We start from the raw sequence: 14215 nt of genomic DNA, 5'->3' as shown, positions 1-14215 counted from the left end.
AAAAAAAAAAAAAAAAAAAAAAAAAAATCTCTGAGTATCTACACATGTTACATCCAAGGCCATTGTAATCCATAATTGTCTTATTCTTTTCCCATGAACAAATCAGGAAGAGAATTACTTCTCCTTTTGTTCTCTTCATAGAATAATTTGGTAATTGACACACCTAGAGTACGAAAACAGACACGCCACTTCAGCACTCTGAAAGACGATGATCTGGTGGAATTCTCTGACTTGGAAAGTGAGGATGACGAGCGGCCACGCTCCCGCAGACATGACCGTCATCATGCCTATGGGCGCACTGACTGCTTTCGGGTGGAAAAGCATCTCCTGGTATATGGGTAAGAGCCAAACTTGCCATGAGAGGTAGTGCATAGTGCATCTCCATCCTGATAGATACTCTTTGCCTTTTAAACTGGGGGCTATAATCAAAGAGGAGATAATGTGAAACTATTTTCCTTGGAGGGAGTTTGTTCTATTTATTCTGTTGTTATGTTTTTTAAGATCTCTGTTTCACACCTTTCCAGAGACATGATTCTGAGGGGCAAGAGACCATCATTTCCCAGAAAAATGTTAATATAGTTTCCTTTTCTGTTTTTTAGTTGGGGACGATGGCGAGATATTTTATCTCATGGACGCTTCAAACGACGTATGACTGAACGAGATGTGGAGACAATTTGCCGGGCCATTCTGGTCTACTGTCTTCTACATTACCGTGGGGATGAAAATATTAAAGGCTTTATCTGGGACTTGATTAGCCCAGCTGAAAATGGCAAGACAAAAGAATTGCAGAATCATTCAGGTAATTATCAACTCTTTCCTTGATGTTTCTCTATAGGTTATCTAATCCTTTTCAGGTCCAAGGGTTTTTCTCAATCCAAGTCTTTGATGTCGCCCCTTTCCCAGGTCTATCTATCCCTGTGCCTCGTGGACGCAAGGGAAAAAAAGTAAAGTCACAAAGTACTTTTGATATCCATAAGGCAGATTGGATCCGGAAGTATAATCCTGACACTCTGTTCCAAGATGAAAGTTATAAGAAGCACTTGAAACATCAGTGTAACAAGTAAGGACAGAATTTAGCAACGACCTTTTCCACCTCAAACTTTCTACACTGTTACTGAGCCAGCTCTTCCTCTGTCCCTTCTAGGGTACTGTTGCGGGTACGAATGCTATACTACCTGAGGCAGGAGGTTATTGGAGACCAAGCAGAGAAGGTGTTAGGGGGTGCCATTGCCAGGTAAAGTTCTGCTATATTTTTTTGATTTATGCCCTACCTTATTTGAGGAAATATGGGTTTGCTTATTTCATTTTATGCTATCTTTGGGATATCTAATTTAAATCTATATATCAGGCCTTTAATTCCATCCGTGACACTAGCAGAAGGAAATAGGGTAGATGCATGAGTATTTAAATTGATGGATACAGGAAGATACCTATAATAACCTTTGCAAGGATTCTCACTTTAATTTCCTGCATTTCTATGCTAAATCTGCCTTTTTATACCTTCAGTGAGATTGACATATGGTTCCCAGTAGTGGATCAGCTGGAGGTTCCAACAACATGGTGGGACAGTGAGGCTGACAAGTCGCTGCTCATTGGAGTCTTTAAACATGGTATGTACCTTCTTCTATTCTATTCCTTTTCTACTGAAGATTTGTGTTCACAGATGGAACATTTAGCAAAATGCTCATGAGAAATAACTGAGTTACCTGATTGATCTTCAGTAAATTTGAGTAGGAAAGTAGTTCTTAAATATCCAGAGCAGTTAGTTCCTATAAATAGATGTCAAGAAGGACCAGATGGATATGTAAATCTCAACGTAGGGAGCCTCCCATCTGTTCTCTAATCACTGTCCCACAAATCAGGTCAGGTAATGTACCCCCACTATTGTTAATAATAACCACACTTAATTCGAATGGCTTTCCTCTTGGTCCAGGCTAGCATAACAATTGCAGCAGATCATCTTGTTGCAGTTGTATTTCTGGGCGAGTAGGCAGAGGGAAGGCTTAATAATGCCATTTCAGAGGCGAAGCACCACCTGCAAGGTGGACTCTTTCTGGATATTATACTCTGAAAGAGTGCGGCCATCCTCCAACCGTCTGCCCACAAATATCAGATGCTCTTGGTCAGGTGGGATGCCCTCCTTGTCTTGGATCTTGGCTTTGACATTTTCATTGGTGTCACTGGGCTGGCCCTCAAGGGTGATGGTTTTGCCTGTGAGGGTCTTTATAGAGATCTGCATCTCTGTGTCAGCTTCGGCCACCTCACTGAAGAGAAAGAGCTGAAAAATCTTCTATTTGCGTAAATGTCCTGTTTGCCTAAATGTTCAGCATTCACTCTGCTGTACGTATGAGCAGCACTGTTTGAGTGAAATAAAGTGTATAAGAAGGGAGAGTGAGTAGCCAAAACAAAAAATGCAGTGAGGGGTAGGAATATTTCCTTATTCTTTTTGCCATTTTGCCAAATAACCAAGTCCCAGGCACTAAAAAGCAGTGAGCATTAACTTTTAGTGAAATGACTTCATGAATTAGAATGTCTTTTTTTTTTTTTTAAGAATGTTTAAATTTAAATTTAAATTTTTAAATTTAAAAATAAAAAGAATACTTTTATTTTTATTTTCTATAAAATAAAAGTAATGGCACTTAAGCTACATCTTTTTTGAGACTTTTAATGGGATAAATAAAACTGCAGGCAACGCATGGTGGCTCACACCTGGAATCCCAGCAGTTTGGGAGCCTAAGACTATCGATCACTGCTTAAAAACTCTTCCTGGCCAGGTGCCATGGCTCATGCCTGTAATCCCAGCACTTTGGGAGGCCGACAAGGTCAGGAGTTTGAGACCAGCCTGACTAACATGGAGAAACCCCATCTCTACTAAAAAAAAAAAAAAAAAAAAAAAAAAAATTAGCTGGGCATGGTGATGCATGCCTATAAATCCCAGCTACGCGAGAGGCTGAGGCAGGAGAATTGCTTGAACTCAGGAGGTGGAGGTTGCAGTGAGCCAAGACCTTGTCATTGCACTCCAGCCTGGGCAACAAGAGCGAAACTCCGTCTCCAAAAAAAAAACTCTCCATGACCCTAAATTGCTATAAAAATATTAAATATAATTAACCCCTCCAAAATAATAATAATAACCCAGTAGTTGTTCCGGATAACATTGCAACTATGTTTTGCATTATGAGCAATATAGAAAGTAAACATAAAGGCAAAACAAATCTCTCATTTTCTTCAGCTATGACCCTTTTTCTTCTAGGCTACGAGAAATATAATACTATGAGGGCAGACCCAGCCTTATGTTTCCTGGAAAAGGCTGGCCGACCAGATGACAAAGCAATTGCAGCAGAACACCGAGTGTTGGATAACTTCTCTGACATAGTAGAAGGGTAAGCATTAGTATTTATTCTTTTAAAGTTCTAACTTGTGCTGTGAGATAACATAACTCTAGCCTTGACTGAACCCAATGGGATTCTTAATTGTAATTATACTCATAAGTGATAAATCCTTAGCAAAAGATTGGACCAGCAGAAAGGACTCCATAACTGCCCAAACCACATGTTGCCATAAGATACAACTGAGGGTGAAAATGAATGTTAACTTGCAAATGGCTTACTCGATGTTCTGTTTGGTTTGGTTTACAACACTCTTTTGTACAGCTACAGTAGTGAAGAGGATAACTGGTCTCTTGAAAGATAACAGCCAGCAGCTCTCATATGTTGCTTCTGTGGTAGAGCTTTAGGCACTTTCAGCCCTGGTTTATCATCTCCCAATGGTACTTTGCACATAAGGGCATTCATTTTGCCTGAATACATGTCCCAATGATGAGTTGCCATGCTAATACTGAGCCACCAGGTAGGGCAGTGTTGCCCTAGTTTGGGTGCCAGTGAGTTTAACAAAACTTCTCACATGAATACCTGAGGGGCATGTGAAATAGTTGGCTTAATTAATGAATGCCTACCCATTCCATTATGACTGACAGATTTCTCTTTGATGATCACACACCCTCAATTTGCCTAGTGTAGGACCCTCAAAGGAAATTGGGTTATTTATTCATTGCAAATCCATTATTATGCCACCTGTCTGCTCAGAAGAACAAAGTAATAAAAACAAAAAAGCATGAACTGTTAAAATAATAAGTAAGTAGTTGGGGAGGAGGAAGAATTACATAATAAAGGCTGTCAAGAAAAAGGAACTGTGTTGATCAAAGTGTTTCAAATTCAAGCAGTTATGAATGGTACACTGTCAATTTCTTGTAGTTATTTTTATTCCATTGGTCGCTATACTAGACTGACCCAAAGTTTAGCACCTGGCCTGCCATTCCTGTGAATATGAAATTAAAGACCAGGCCAGGCACTGTGGCTCATTCCTGTAATCCCAGCACTTTAGGAGGCCAAGGTGGGTGGATCACTTGAGCCCAGGAGTTTTTGGGAGGCCAAGGTGGGTGGATCACTTGAGCCCAGGGGTTTGAGACCAACTTGAGCAATGTGGCGAAACCCCATCTCTACTAAAAATACAAAAATTATCCTGATGTGGTGGCAGGCACCTGTAGGTCCCACCTACTCATGAGGCTGAGGCAGGAGAATTGCTTGAACCCAGGAGGCACAGGTTGCAGTAAGCCAAGATTGTGCCACTGCAATCCAGCCTGGGTGACAGAGCGAGAGTTCGTCTCAAAAAAAAAAAAACATATATATATATGGCTGGGCATGATGGTTCACACCTATAATCCCAGCACTTTGGGAGGCCGAGGCAAGGCAGATCATGAGGTCAGGAGTTCGAGACCAGCCTGGCCAATATGGTGAAACCCCGTCTGTACTAAAAATATTTTTAAAAAGTAGCCAGGAGTGGTGGTGCATGCCTCTAATACCAGCTACTCGGGAGGCTGGGGTTGGAGAATCACTTGAACCTGGAAGGCGGAGGTTTCAGTGAGCTGAGATCGCACCACTGCACTCTAGCCTAGGTGATGGAGCAAGACCCCGTCTCAAAAAATAAAAATAGGCAGGGCATGGTGGCTCATGCCTATAATCCAAGCACTTTGGAGGCCAAGGGGGGAGGATCACCTGAGGTTGAGAGTTCAAGACCAGCCTGACTAACATGGTGAAACCCCATCTTAAAAAAAATAAATAAAAAATAGGCCAGGCGCGGTGGCTCAAGCCTGTAATCCCAGCACTTTGGGAGGCCGAGGTGAGTGGATCACGAGGTCAAGAGATCGAGACCATCCTGGTCAACACGGTGAAACCCCGTCTCTACTAAAAATACAAAAAATTAGCTGGGCATGGTGGTGCGTGCCTGTAATCCCAGCTGCTCAGGAGGCTGAGGCAGGAGAATTGCCTGAACCCAGGAGGCGGAGGTTGCGGTGAGCCGAGATCACGCCATTGCACTCCAGCCTGGGTAACATGAGTGAAACTCCGTCTCAAAAAAAATAATAAATAAATAAATAATAAAAAAAATAGAAAAATAAATAAAAAATAAAAAATAAGCCAGGCACTGTGGCTCACACCTGGAATCCCAGCACTTTGGGAGGCCATAGCGGGTAGATCACTTGAGCCCAGAAGTTTGAGACCAGCGTGGGCAGCATGGCGAAACCCCACTTCTACAAAAAATATAAAAGTTAGCTGGGTGTGGTGGCGCACACCTGTAGTCCCAGCTACTCAGGACGCTGAGGGAGGAGGATCACTTGAGTCCAGGAGGTTGAGGCTGTGGTGAGCCATGATAGGGCCATGACACTCCAGCCTGGGTGACAGAGTGAGACCCTGTCCCGAAAGTAATAGTAATAAAGACTATTTCATGCCGGATATATGTGTGGCTAGGTTGTCATCTTAGGTCCTCTTAGTGATGGAAGATACGTTATTAACACTTTCTTGTGCCTCTGGATAATTTTAGGGTTGACTTTGATAAAGATTGTGAAGATCCTGAATATAAACCACTCCAGGGTCCCCCAAAGGACCAAGATGATGAGGTAAGGAATTCTCATTTGAGTCTCACTTTTCTCTATTATTAAATGGTTTTAAGTCTTCTCCCATTCTCTGAATCTTGAAGTATATTGGTTAATTTGTAATACAAATGGAAAATGAATTATACCATTTGAGTATATAAAGTATTAATGGAAAGGATTGTATTGCACCTGGGGGACATCAGGGATGACTTTGTGGAGGAGGTGGCACCCTAGCTGGACATTGAAAGATATTATTTGACTAATAAATTCCTGAGTTCCATTATTTTCAAGTCATTAATAAGAACTGACCTTTCAGGTTCTACTTTCTTGTTCTTCTTTTAGTTGGTTGTTTCCAAGTTTTTGTGAGGGCTCCTTTCTTTAGAAATTTTTCTTGATCCCTTGGTGCCATAGAAGGACACGTATAAGAAAGTGATTTCAGAGTGCCAACCTCCCCCCCTTTCCCTCCCCGCTCCATCCTGTGGGGTGGATCTCCTTCTCTAGGGTGATCCCTTGATGATGATGGATGAGGAGATCTCAGTGATTGATGGAGATGAAGGTAAACTTCTAGGTCAACTAGTATAATTCCGTGTGGGGTGGTGGGTTGGGGAATTATTCACTGAATTCTGTCCTGTCCTGGGATTTCTAAGTGCTTTGCCTTTGGGTGGGTTTAAATACTAGTATTATCTCTACTACCCTTGCTATACTTCCTATTCATTCTACTTTGTTTTTCACAGCCCAAGTGACCCAACAGCCAGGGCATTTATTCTGGCCTCCAGGCTCTGCCCTAACAGCTAGGCTTCGGCGTCTCGTAACAGCATATCAGCGCAGCTACAAGAGAGAACAGATGAAGATAGAGGCTGCAGAACGTGGGGACCGGCGAAGGCGGCGTTGTGAAGCAGCCTTCAAGCTGAAAGAAATTGCACGGCGGGAGAAACAACAACGGTAAATCATAGCCAGGAACTTGTGCTGATCTGTGTCTTTAATTATGGTCCCTATACTGAAAGCCATCTCAGGAAGGATTTATTTGGAATTCTCTACAGAGGGACCATCTTTTCTACCGTGGTGGTTAAACCTGTAGAAATTAAAACCTCACTTGCATGCAATAATCATTAACTCTCAAGTAGGTCTCCTGTGTAGACATTCTCATTTATATTTTTGCCTGTGTCATTTTCCCCCTTAGCTCTGTAATTCTTCCTCATTACAGAGAACCTCTCACTACCTCTTCTCGGCCTTTTTTTTTTGCATCTACTTTAAGTTTTTGTGTTTTCAGGTGTTCTAAAACACATTAAAATGTAACCAGTTTTCTTGTGTTCTTCTGATTATTGTTGCCCTACTTTTCCTTTTGTAGATGGACAAGGCGTGAACAAACTGATTTTTATCGAGTGGTATCTACCTTTGGTGTAGAATATGACCCTGACACCATGCAGTTCCATTGGGATCGCTTCCGCACTTTTGCTCGACTAGACAAAAAAACAGATGAAAGCCTTACCAAGTACTTCCATGGCTTTGTGGCCATGTGCCGCCAAGTATGCCGCCTTCCTCCAGCAGCTGGAGATGGTAAGCAAGATTGCAGAGTGGCTGGGGATGCATGCCAAAAGAACCAACTCTGTTAATTTCTTCTTCTACTCCTGTCTCTTGCAGAACCCCCAGACCCTAATCTGTTCATTGAGCCTATCACTGAGGAGAGAGCCTCACGGACTCTCTACCGAATTGAATTGCTTCGGCGCTTAAGGGAACAAGTTTTATGCCACCCCCTTTTGGAAGATCGGCTGGCATTGTGTCAGCCTCCAGGTCCTGAATTGCCCAAATGGTGGGAGCCTGTTCGGCATGATGGGGAGCTTCTACGAGGGGCAGCCCGCCATGGGGTGAGCCAAACAGACTGCAACATCATGCAGGACCCAGACTTCTCTTTTCTGGCTGCCCGTATGAATTATATGCAGAACCATCAAGCAGGAGCACCAGCTCCATCCTTGTCACGCTGCTCTACTCCACTGCTCCACCAGCAGTATACCTCACGCACTGCCTCACCATTGCCCCTGCGCCCAGATGCTCCTGTTGAAAAGTCACCCGAGGAGACAGCTGCCCAGGTCCCCAGTCTGGAGAGTCTGACTTTAAAGCTAGAGCATGAGGTGGTGGCCAGGAGCCGACCAACCCCACAAGACTATGAGATGCGAGTAGCCCCCTCTGATACTACCCCTCTGGTTTCCCGGAGTGTTCCACCAGTCAAACTGGAGGATGAGGATGATTCAGACTCTGAGCTGGACTTGAGCAAGCTGTCACCATCATCCTCTTCTTCCTCATCCTCATCCAGCTCCAGCTCCAGCACTGATGAGAGTGAGGACGAGAAGGAAGAGAAGCTAAGTGAGTGCATGTGACAGGCTTTTGGCCCTCTTTCCTATTTCCCCCCTCTCTTCTCTTTCCCTTTTCTAAATGCATCCTCTTGAGAGAGATCTGGATTTTGATTTGATGAAATGTCAAAAGAGACCTGTCATTCTTTGGGCCTTTATTCAAAGCCCATATAATACCATTACCACATGACATTATTCTTCCATCTTTTCTCACACATTCTATGGGATCTCTTACCAGCTGACCAGTCCCACTCAAAACTCTATGATGAAGAGAGTCTCCTGTCCCTCACTATGTCCCAAGATGGATTCCCAAATGAAGACGGAGAACAAATGACCCCTGAGCTTCTGCTACTGCAGGAAAGACAAAGAGCCTCTGAGTGGCCAAAGGTAACAAACAGCCTCATCCCTGAACATGCAGAGTCTAGAAATACAGTGCAACATTATATCCAGGGAACAAGGAACAAATGGTTTTGGTTTTTTTTTTTTTTTTTGGGATGGAGTTTCGCTCTTGTTACCCAGGCTGGAGTGCAATGGCGCGATCTCGGCTCACCGCAACCTCCGCCTCCTGGGTTCAGGCAATTCTCCTGCCTCAGCCTCCTGAGTAGCTGGGATTACAGGCACGCACCACCATGCCCAGCTATTTTTTTGTATTTTTAGTAGAGACGGGGTTTCACCATGTTGACCAGGATGGTCTCGATCTCTTGACCTCGTGATCCACCCGCCTCGGCCTCCCAAAGTGCTGGGATTACAGGCTTGAGCCACCGCGCCCGGCCCGGTTTTGGTTTTTTAAAATTGTGTTTATTGCTGCATGTTTTTTCAGGAAACTTCCCAGTCGACTTAGGAATCTTAATAACCTTTCTCCTTTCTGCTTATGATTTTTACCCATCCTGGTAGTGATGGCACTATTGAGTATCACAGGATCACACAGACCCTAAAAATGGTATTTATTTCTTTCCCCATTCAGGATCGTGTCCTGATAAACCGTATTGACCTCGTCTGCCAGGCTGTACTCTCAGGGAAGTGGCCTTCTAGCCGTAGGAGCCAGGAAGTGATAACAGGAGGAATTTTGGGGCCAGGCAACCACTTGCTAGACAGTCCCTCATTGACTCCTGGGGAATATGGTGACTCTCCAGTCCCCACACCACGAAGTAGTAGTGCAGCTTCCATGGCAGAGGAGGAAGCATCTGCAGTCACCACAGCAGCAGCCCAGTTCACCAAACTTCGCCGAGGCATGGATGAAAAGGAGTTTACAGTTCAAATCAAAGATGTATGTTTGGCATTTGGGCATTGGGTAGTGGGGAAAGAGGCTGTAATCTTGCTGCAACTAATTTTACTAATAGGTTACTAAACTCATTTGGTTAGCTAATTTTAAAAATGAGTAAACTTTTATTAGAGCTTACAAAGATCCATTTAGGAAGAGTCATTTTTCCTGGTTGTTTTCCTTATTGAACCCTATTGACTATTAATTCTATTAACAATCAAAAAAGAGAAGTTTCTTAAATTAGTATGCATAGGAATAGGAAGATTTTGCCCCTGTGATGAGTTGTCATGCTAATACAGAGACACCAGTTAGGGAGTTTTACCCTACATTGGGTGTTGTTGAAATAAACTCTTTTTCGTAAATCCTGAGGGGCACTAGGTAAAGAAGTGAAATCTTTCTAAGGAAAAATTGTATATGTTTTCTTGTAATTCTGGTTTTACCCTTTAGTCAGATGGCCTTCTCGCTGTCATTGGGGAAGAGGATGACCCGTAGCCTACATCCCTCAAAGTTTAATCTTTACTTTTAAAAAACATGTACCATATGATGTCTTGGGTGGGTGGGCTGTCTTCCTAGGAAGAAGGATTGAAGTTAACATTCCAGAAGCACAAGTTGATGGCTAATGGGGTAATGGGAGATGGACATCCACTGTTTCATAAGAAGAAGGGGAACAGAAAGAAGCTAGTAGAGGTGAGTGATAAAGTTTTTAATGTGATAATTAAATTGTCTTTTTATTCCTAATAATTGATGAAGGCAGTTGGGATTGAGGGGATGAAAGATACTAGAGCTATTTCATGACTACCATTGGCTCTGCTCCCCCTTCCTTCCTCCCTCAAAGAAGAGTATGTGCTTATGGGGGTGGATTCTGGGTTTGCAGCTGGAGGTGGAGTGCATGGAAGAGCCTAATCACCTTGATGTGGACCTGGAGACCCGGATCCCTGTCATCAATAAGGTGGATGGTACTTTGCTGGTGGGTGAGGATGCCCCTCGCCGGGCTGAACTGGAGATGTGGTTACAGGGTCATCCAGAGTTTGCTGTCGATCCCCGATTTTTAGCGGTGAGTGGCAGTCCCATCCAGCAAGATTTAAAGTCATTCCATTGGTACTTAAGCTGCATGAGAAAGAGAAAGCATGACATATTATATCATTGTTGCTGTATCTGCAAAATAAGGGTAATAATTAATAATGCCCAGTCTTCCAACCTCACAATTGTGATGCCCAAAATAAAATAATGTTGAAGTACTTAAACTAAGTGCTGGGCAAATGTTTACTATTGAACTATTATGTAAACCACTTAATATTTTTTGAAGAGATCCCACTTAATGGCAGTTTTCCACAAGGATTAATCCTTTATCTATGCAACAAGCATTTATTATCAAACAAAAGACACTAGTACTAATAATTACTCCAGAGAAGATTTCTCTTCCTCTAGGATAACTGATTTTTTTTTTCTATTACAGTATATGGAAGATCGCAGAAAACAGAAGTGGCAAAGATGTAAAAAAAATAATAAGGCAGAATTGAACTGTTTGGGAATAGAACCAGTACAAACAGCTAACTCTAGGAATGGGAAAAAGGTGAGAAACTGAAGCATTACCATTCTGTTCCCACACTAGATGTAACATTACAAGGCTTTCAATGATGATTGTGACTAATGTTATTTATCTTTTTTCCTATGTATGTTTCTGTGAAGAATTATCTTCAGTTCACCTATAGGGAAACCAGAGTTTTTGTTTTTGTTTTTGTTTTTGAGATGGAGTCTCACTGTGTTACCCAGTGCAGTGGTACAATCTCGACTCACTGCAACCTCCGCCCTCCCAGGTTCAAGCGATTCTTTTGTGTCAGCCTCCCAAGTAGCAAGGATAACAGGTGCCTGCCATTGCACCCAGCATTTTTAGTGGAGACAGAGTTTCACCATCTTGGCCAGGCTGGTCTTGAACTCCTCACCTTGTGATCCACCCACCTTGGACTCCCAAAGTGCTGGGATTACAAGAGGCATAAGCCATCGCACCTAGCCCAGAGTATTTTTATCAGTTATTTTTGCAGTCCTGTGGTATTGTCATCTCTAGAAGAGCATAAAATTCTGAAAACCCACTTTAGTACTTTGTGCATATGAAAATACAAGAATTAGTAAGATGTGTTAGAACATTAAGGGCGAACTCCGTTCTGTTGCATAACTAAGGGATTTTGGACAAATCATTTAACCTTTTCAGCTTTTACATCCTGAAAATTGTGGGTTTTAAAACAATTTCTTAAGTTTTCTGTTTTTCTTTTTTTGAGACATGGTCTCATTCTGTCACCAAGGCTGGAGTGCAGTGGCACGATCTCAGCTCACTGCAACTTCTGCCTCCCCTGGTTCAAGCCATTCTCCTGCCCAGCCTCTCAAGTAGCAAGGATTGCAGCATGTGCCACCAGGCTGGGCTAATTTTTTGTATTTTTATTAGAGACGAGGTTTCACCATGTTGGTCAGGCTGGTTTGGAACTCCTGGCCTCAAGTGATCCACCCACCTTGGTCTCCCAAAATGATGGGATTACAGGCGTGAGCCACTACACCTAGCCTTTAGCTTTCAAATTCTATATATTTTAGAAGTGTTTGGAGAGGTCTACTAAGGAAAATAGTCATGAGATTTCTCAATATATAAAAAGTTGAAAATCACTAATAATATGTCAGTAATGGAAAAAGCAGAGGAAACTATGTTTTATAATTCATCATAATAAATTTGGCCATTAAGTTATTCTATATTTTCAAATTTACTTATACTTTTATGATGGTTGATAGGACATTTGGTGGATTAAGTAACCATAATTTCTTGTTTCCAGCAAATTATAACTGCAGAAGTTTCTCTTGGCTATACTTACCTTACTTTCTGCAATAGTTATTTTTATTTTTTATTTTTTTTTTGAGGCAGAGTCTTGCTCAGTTGCCCAGGCTGGAGTGCAGTGGCACAATCTCAGCTCACTGCAACCTCTGCATCCCCAGTTCAAGTGATTCTCCTGCTTCAGCCTCCCGAGTAGCTGGGACCTCCAGTGCATTCTACCATGCCTGGCTAATTTTTGTTTTGTGGGCCGGGCGCGGTGGCTCAAGCCTGTAATCCCAGCACTGTGGGAGGCCGAGGCGGGTGGATCACGAGGTCAAGAGATCGAGACCATCCTGGTCAACACAGTGAAACCCCGTCTCTACTAAAAATACAAAAAATTAGCTGGGCATGGTGGCGCGTGCCTGTAATCCCAGCTACTCAGGAGGCTGAGGCAGGAGAATTGCCTGAACCCAGGAGGCGGAGGTTGCGGTGAGCCGAGATCGCGCCATTACACTCCAGCCTGGGTAACAAGAGTGAAACTCCATCTCAAAAAAAAAAAAAAAATTTGTTTTGTGTTTTTTGTGGGTTTTTTTGAGATGGAGTTTCACTCTTGTTGCACAGGATGGAGTGCAGTGGCATGATCTTGGCTCATTGCAACCTCCGCCTCCCAGATTCAAGTGATTCTCCTTCCTCAGCCTCCCAAGTAGCTCGTTTTACAGGCGTGTGCCATGACGCCCAGCTAATTTTGCATTTTTAGTAGAGACAGGGTTTCTCTATGTTGGTCAGGCTAGTCTCAAACTCCCGACCTCAGGTGATCCGCCTGCCTCAGCCTCCCAAAGTGCTGGGATTACAGGGGTGAGCCACTGCGCCCAGCCGAATTTTTGTATTTTTATTAGAAACAAGGTTTTGCCATGTTGGCCAGACTGGTCTTAAACTCCCAACCTCAGGTGATCCACCTGCCCCAGCCAACCAAAGTACTGGGCTTATAGGCATGAGCCACCATGCCCAGCCAATAGTTATATTTTTAAAGCATACATAAATCATTGTTCAGCAGAGTCATTTAAAATGGATTAGCACTTGTGTATACTTGACTTATTTAATCATTCGTTCATTTAATCTTCCATAGAAATCTTTATACATATATAGTCATCCCTTGGTATCTGTGAGAGATTGGTTCCAAGACCCCTGCAGATACCAAACTCCATGGATGCTCAAGTCCTTTATATATAAAATGGTGTAAGGCCAGATGCTGTGGCTCTTACCTGTAATCCCAGCACTTTGCGAGGCTGAGGCAGGAGGATCACTTGTGCCTAGGAGCTCAAGACCAGCCTGGGCAACACAGTGGGACCTTAGATCTAAAAAAAAAAAAAAAAAAAAATTAGCTGGGCATGGTGGTGCAATCCTGTACGTAGTCTCAGTTATGAGGAAGCTGAGGCAGCAAGATCACTTGAGCCCAGAGGCTGAGGCTGCAGTGAGTTGTGATCATGCACTCCAGCCTGGGCAATGGAGTCTGAGACCCTGTCTCAAAGAAACAACAACAAAAAAACAAAATCATGTAGTATTTACATGTAACCTACACACTTCCTTTGATATACTTTAATCTCTTGATTACTTACAATACCTAATACAAGGCTGGTTATGGTGGCTCATGCTTGTAATCCTAGCACTTTGGGAGGCTGAGGCAGGCGGTTCACGAGGTCAGGAGTTTGAGACCAGCCTGGCCAACATGGTGAAACCCCGTCTCTACTAAAAATACAAAAATTAGCCAGGTGTAGTGGCAGACACCTATAATCCCAGCTACTTGGGAGGCTGAGGCAGAAGAATTGTTTGAACCCAGGAGGCGGAGGTTGCAGTGAGCCAAGATCACACCATTGTACTCCAGGCTG

The 14215-nt window shown here is 43.1% G+C and overlaps 1 protein-coding gene and 2 non-coding genes across 14 annotated transcripts in view; all 3 read left to right on the top strand.

The window, feature by feature from the left end:
- The window catches only part of CHD8 (chromodomain helicase DNA binding protein 8), a 69378-nt gene that overhangs the window by 52357 nt on the left and 2806 nt on the right, over positions 1 to 14215 (top strand). For 6 of the 12 annotated variants that reach the window (XM_017544479.2, XM_017544484.2, XM_017544477.1 and 3 more), the window contains 16 exons: positions 142 to 338; positions 600 to 799; positions 880 to 1060; positions 1145 to 1234; positions 1507 to 1610; positions 3251 to 3380; positions 5875 to 5950; positions 6428 to 6482; positions 6661 to 6868; positions 7275 to 7483; positions 7568 to 8287; positions 8510 to 8661; positions 9239 to 9541; positions 10109 to 10222; positions 10410 to 10589; positions 10992 to 11108. In XM_017544479.2, the coding sequence (XP_017399968.1) occupies positions 142 to 338; positions 600 to 799; positions 880 to 1060; positions 1145 to 1234; positions 1507 to 1610; positions 3251 to 3380; positions 5875 to 5950; positions 6428 to 6482; positions 6661 to 6868; positions 7275 to 7483; positions 7568 to 8287; positions 8510 to 8661; positions 9239 to 9541; positions 10109 to 10222; positions 10410 to 10589; positions 10992 to 11108 (3036 nt within the window). The remainder of the gene's footprint in view (positions 1 to 141; positions 339 to 599; positions 800 to 879; positions 1061 to 1144; positions 1235 to 1506; positions 1611 to 3250; positions 3381 to 5874; positions 5951 to 6427; positions 6483 to 6660; positions 6869 to 7274; positions 7484 to 7567; positions 8288 to 8509; positions 8662 to 9238; positions 9542 to 10108; positions 10223 to 10409; positions 10590 to 10991; positions 11109 to 14215) is intronic. The other 6 variants (XM_017544481.2, XM_017544488.2, XM_017544482.2 and 3 more) reach the window with 4 other exon arrangements.
- On the top strand, positions 3808 to 3917 carry LOC119473625. The gene has a single exon (XR_005202830.1). It is a non-coding gene; the product is annotated as a small nucleolar RNA U6-53/MBII-28 (small nucleolar RNA).
- Positions 9805 to 9908, top strand: LOC119473626. The gene has a single exon (XR_005202831.1). It is a non-coding gene; the product is annotated as a small nucleolar RNA U6-53/MBII-28 (small nucleolar RNA).

The sequence above is a fragment of the Cebus imitator genome, unplaced genomic scaffold, assembly GCF_001604975.1.
Source record: "Cebus imitator isolate Cc_AM_T3 unplaced genomic scaffold, Cebus_imitator-1.0 Scaffold170, whole genome shotgun sequence".
Lineage (NCBI taxonomy): Eukaryota > Metazoa > Chordata > Mammalia > Primates > Cebidae > Cebus > Cebus imitator.
This window is presented reverse-complemented; position numbering and strand designations above follow the sequence as displayed.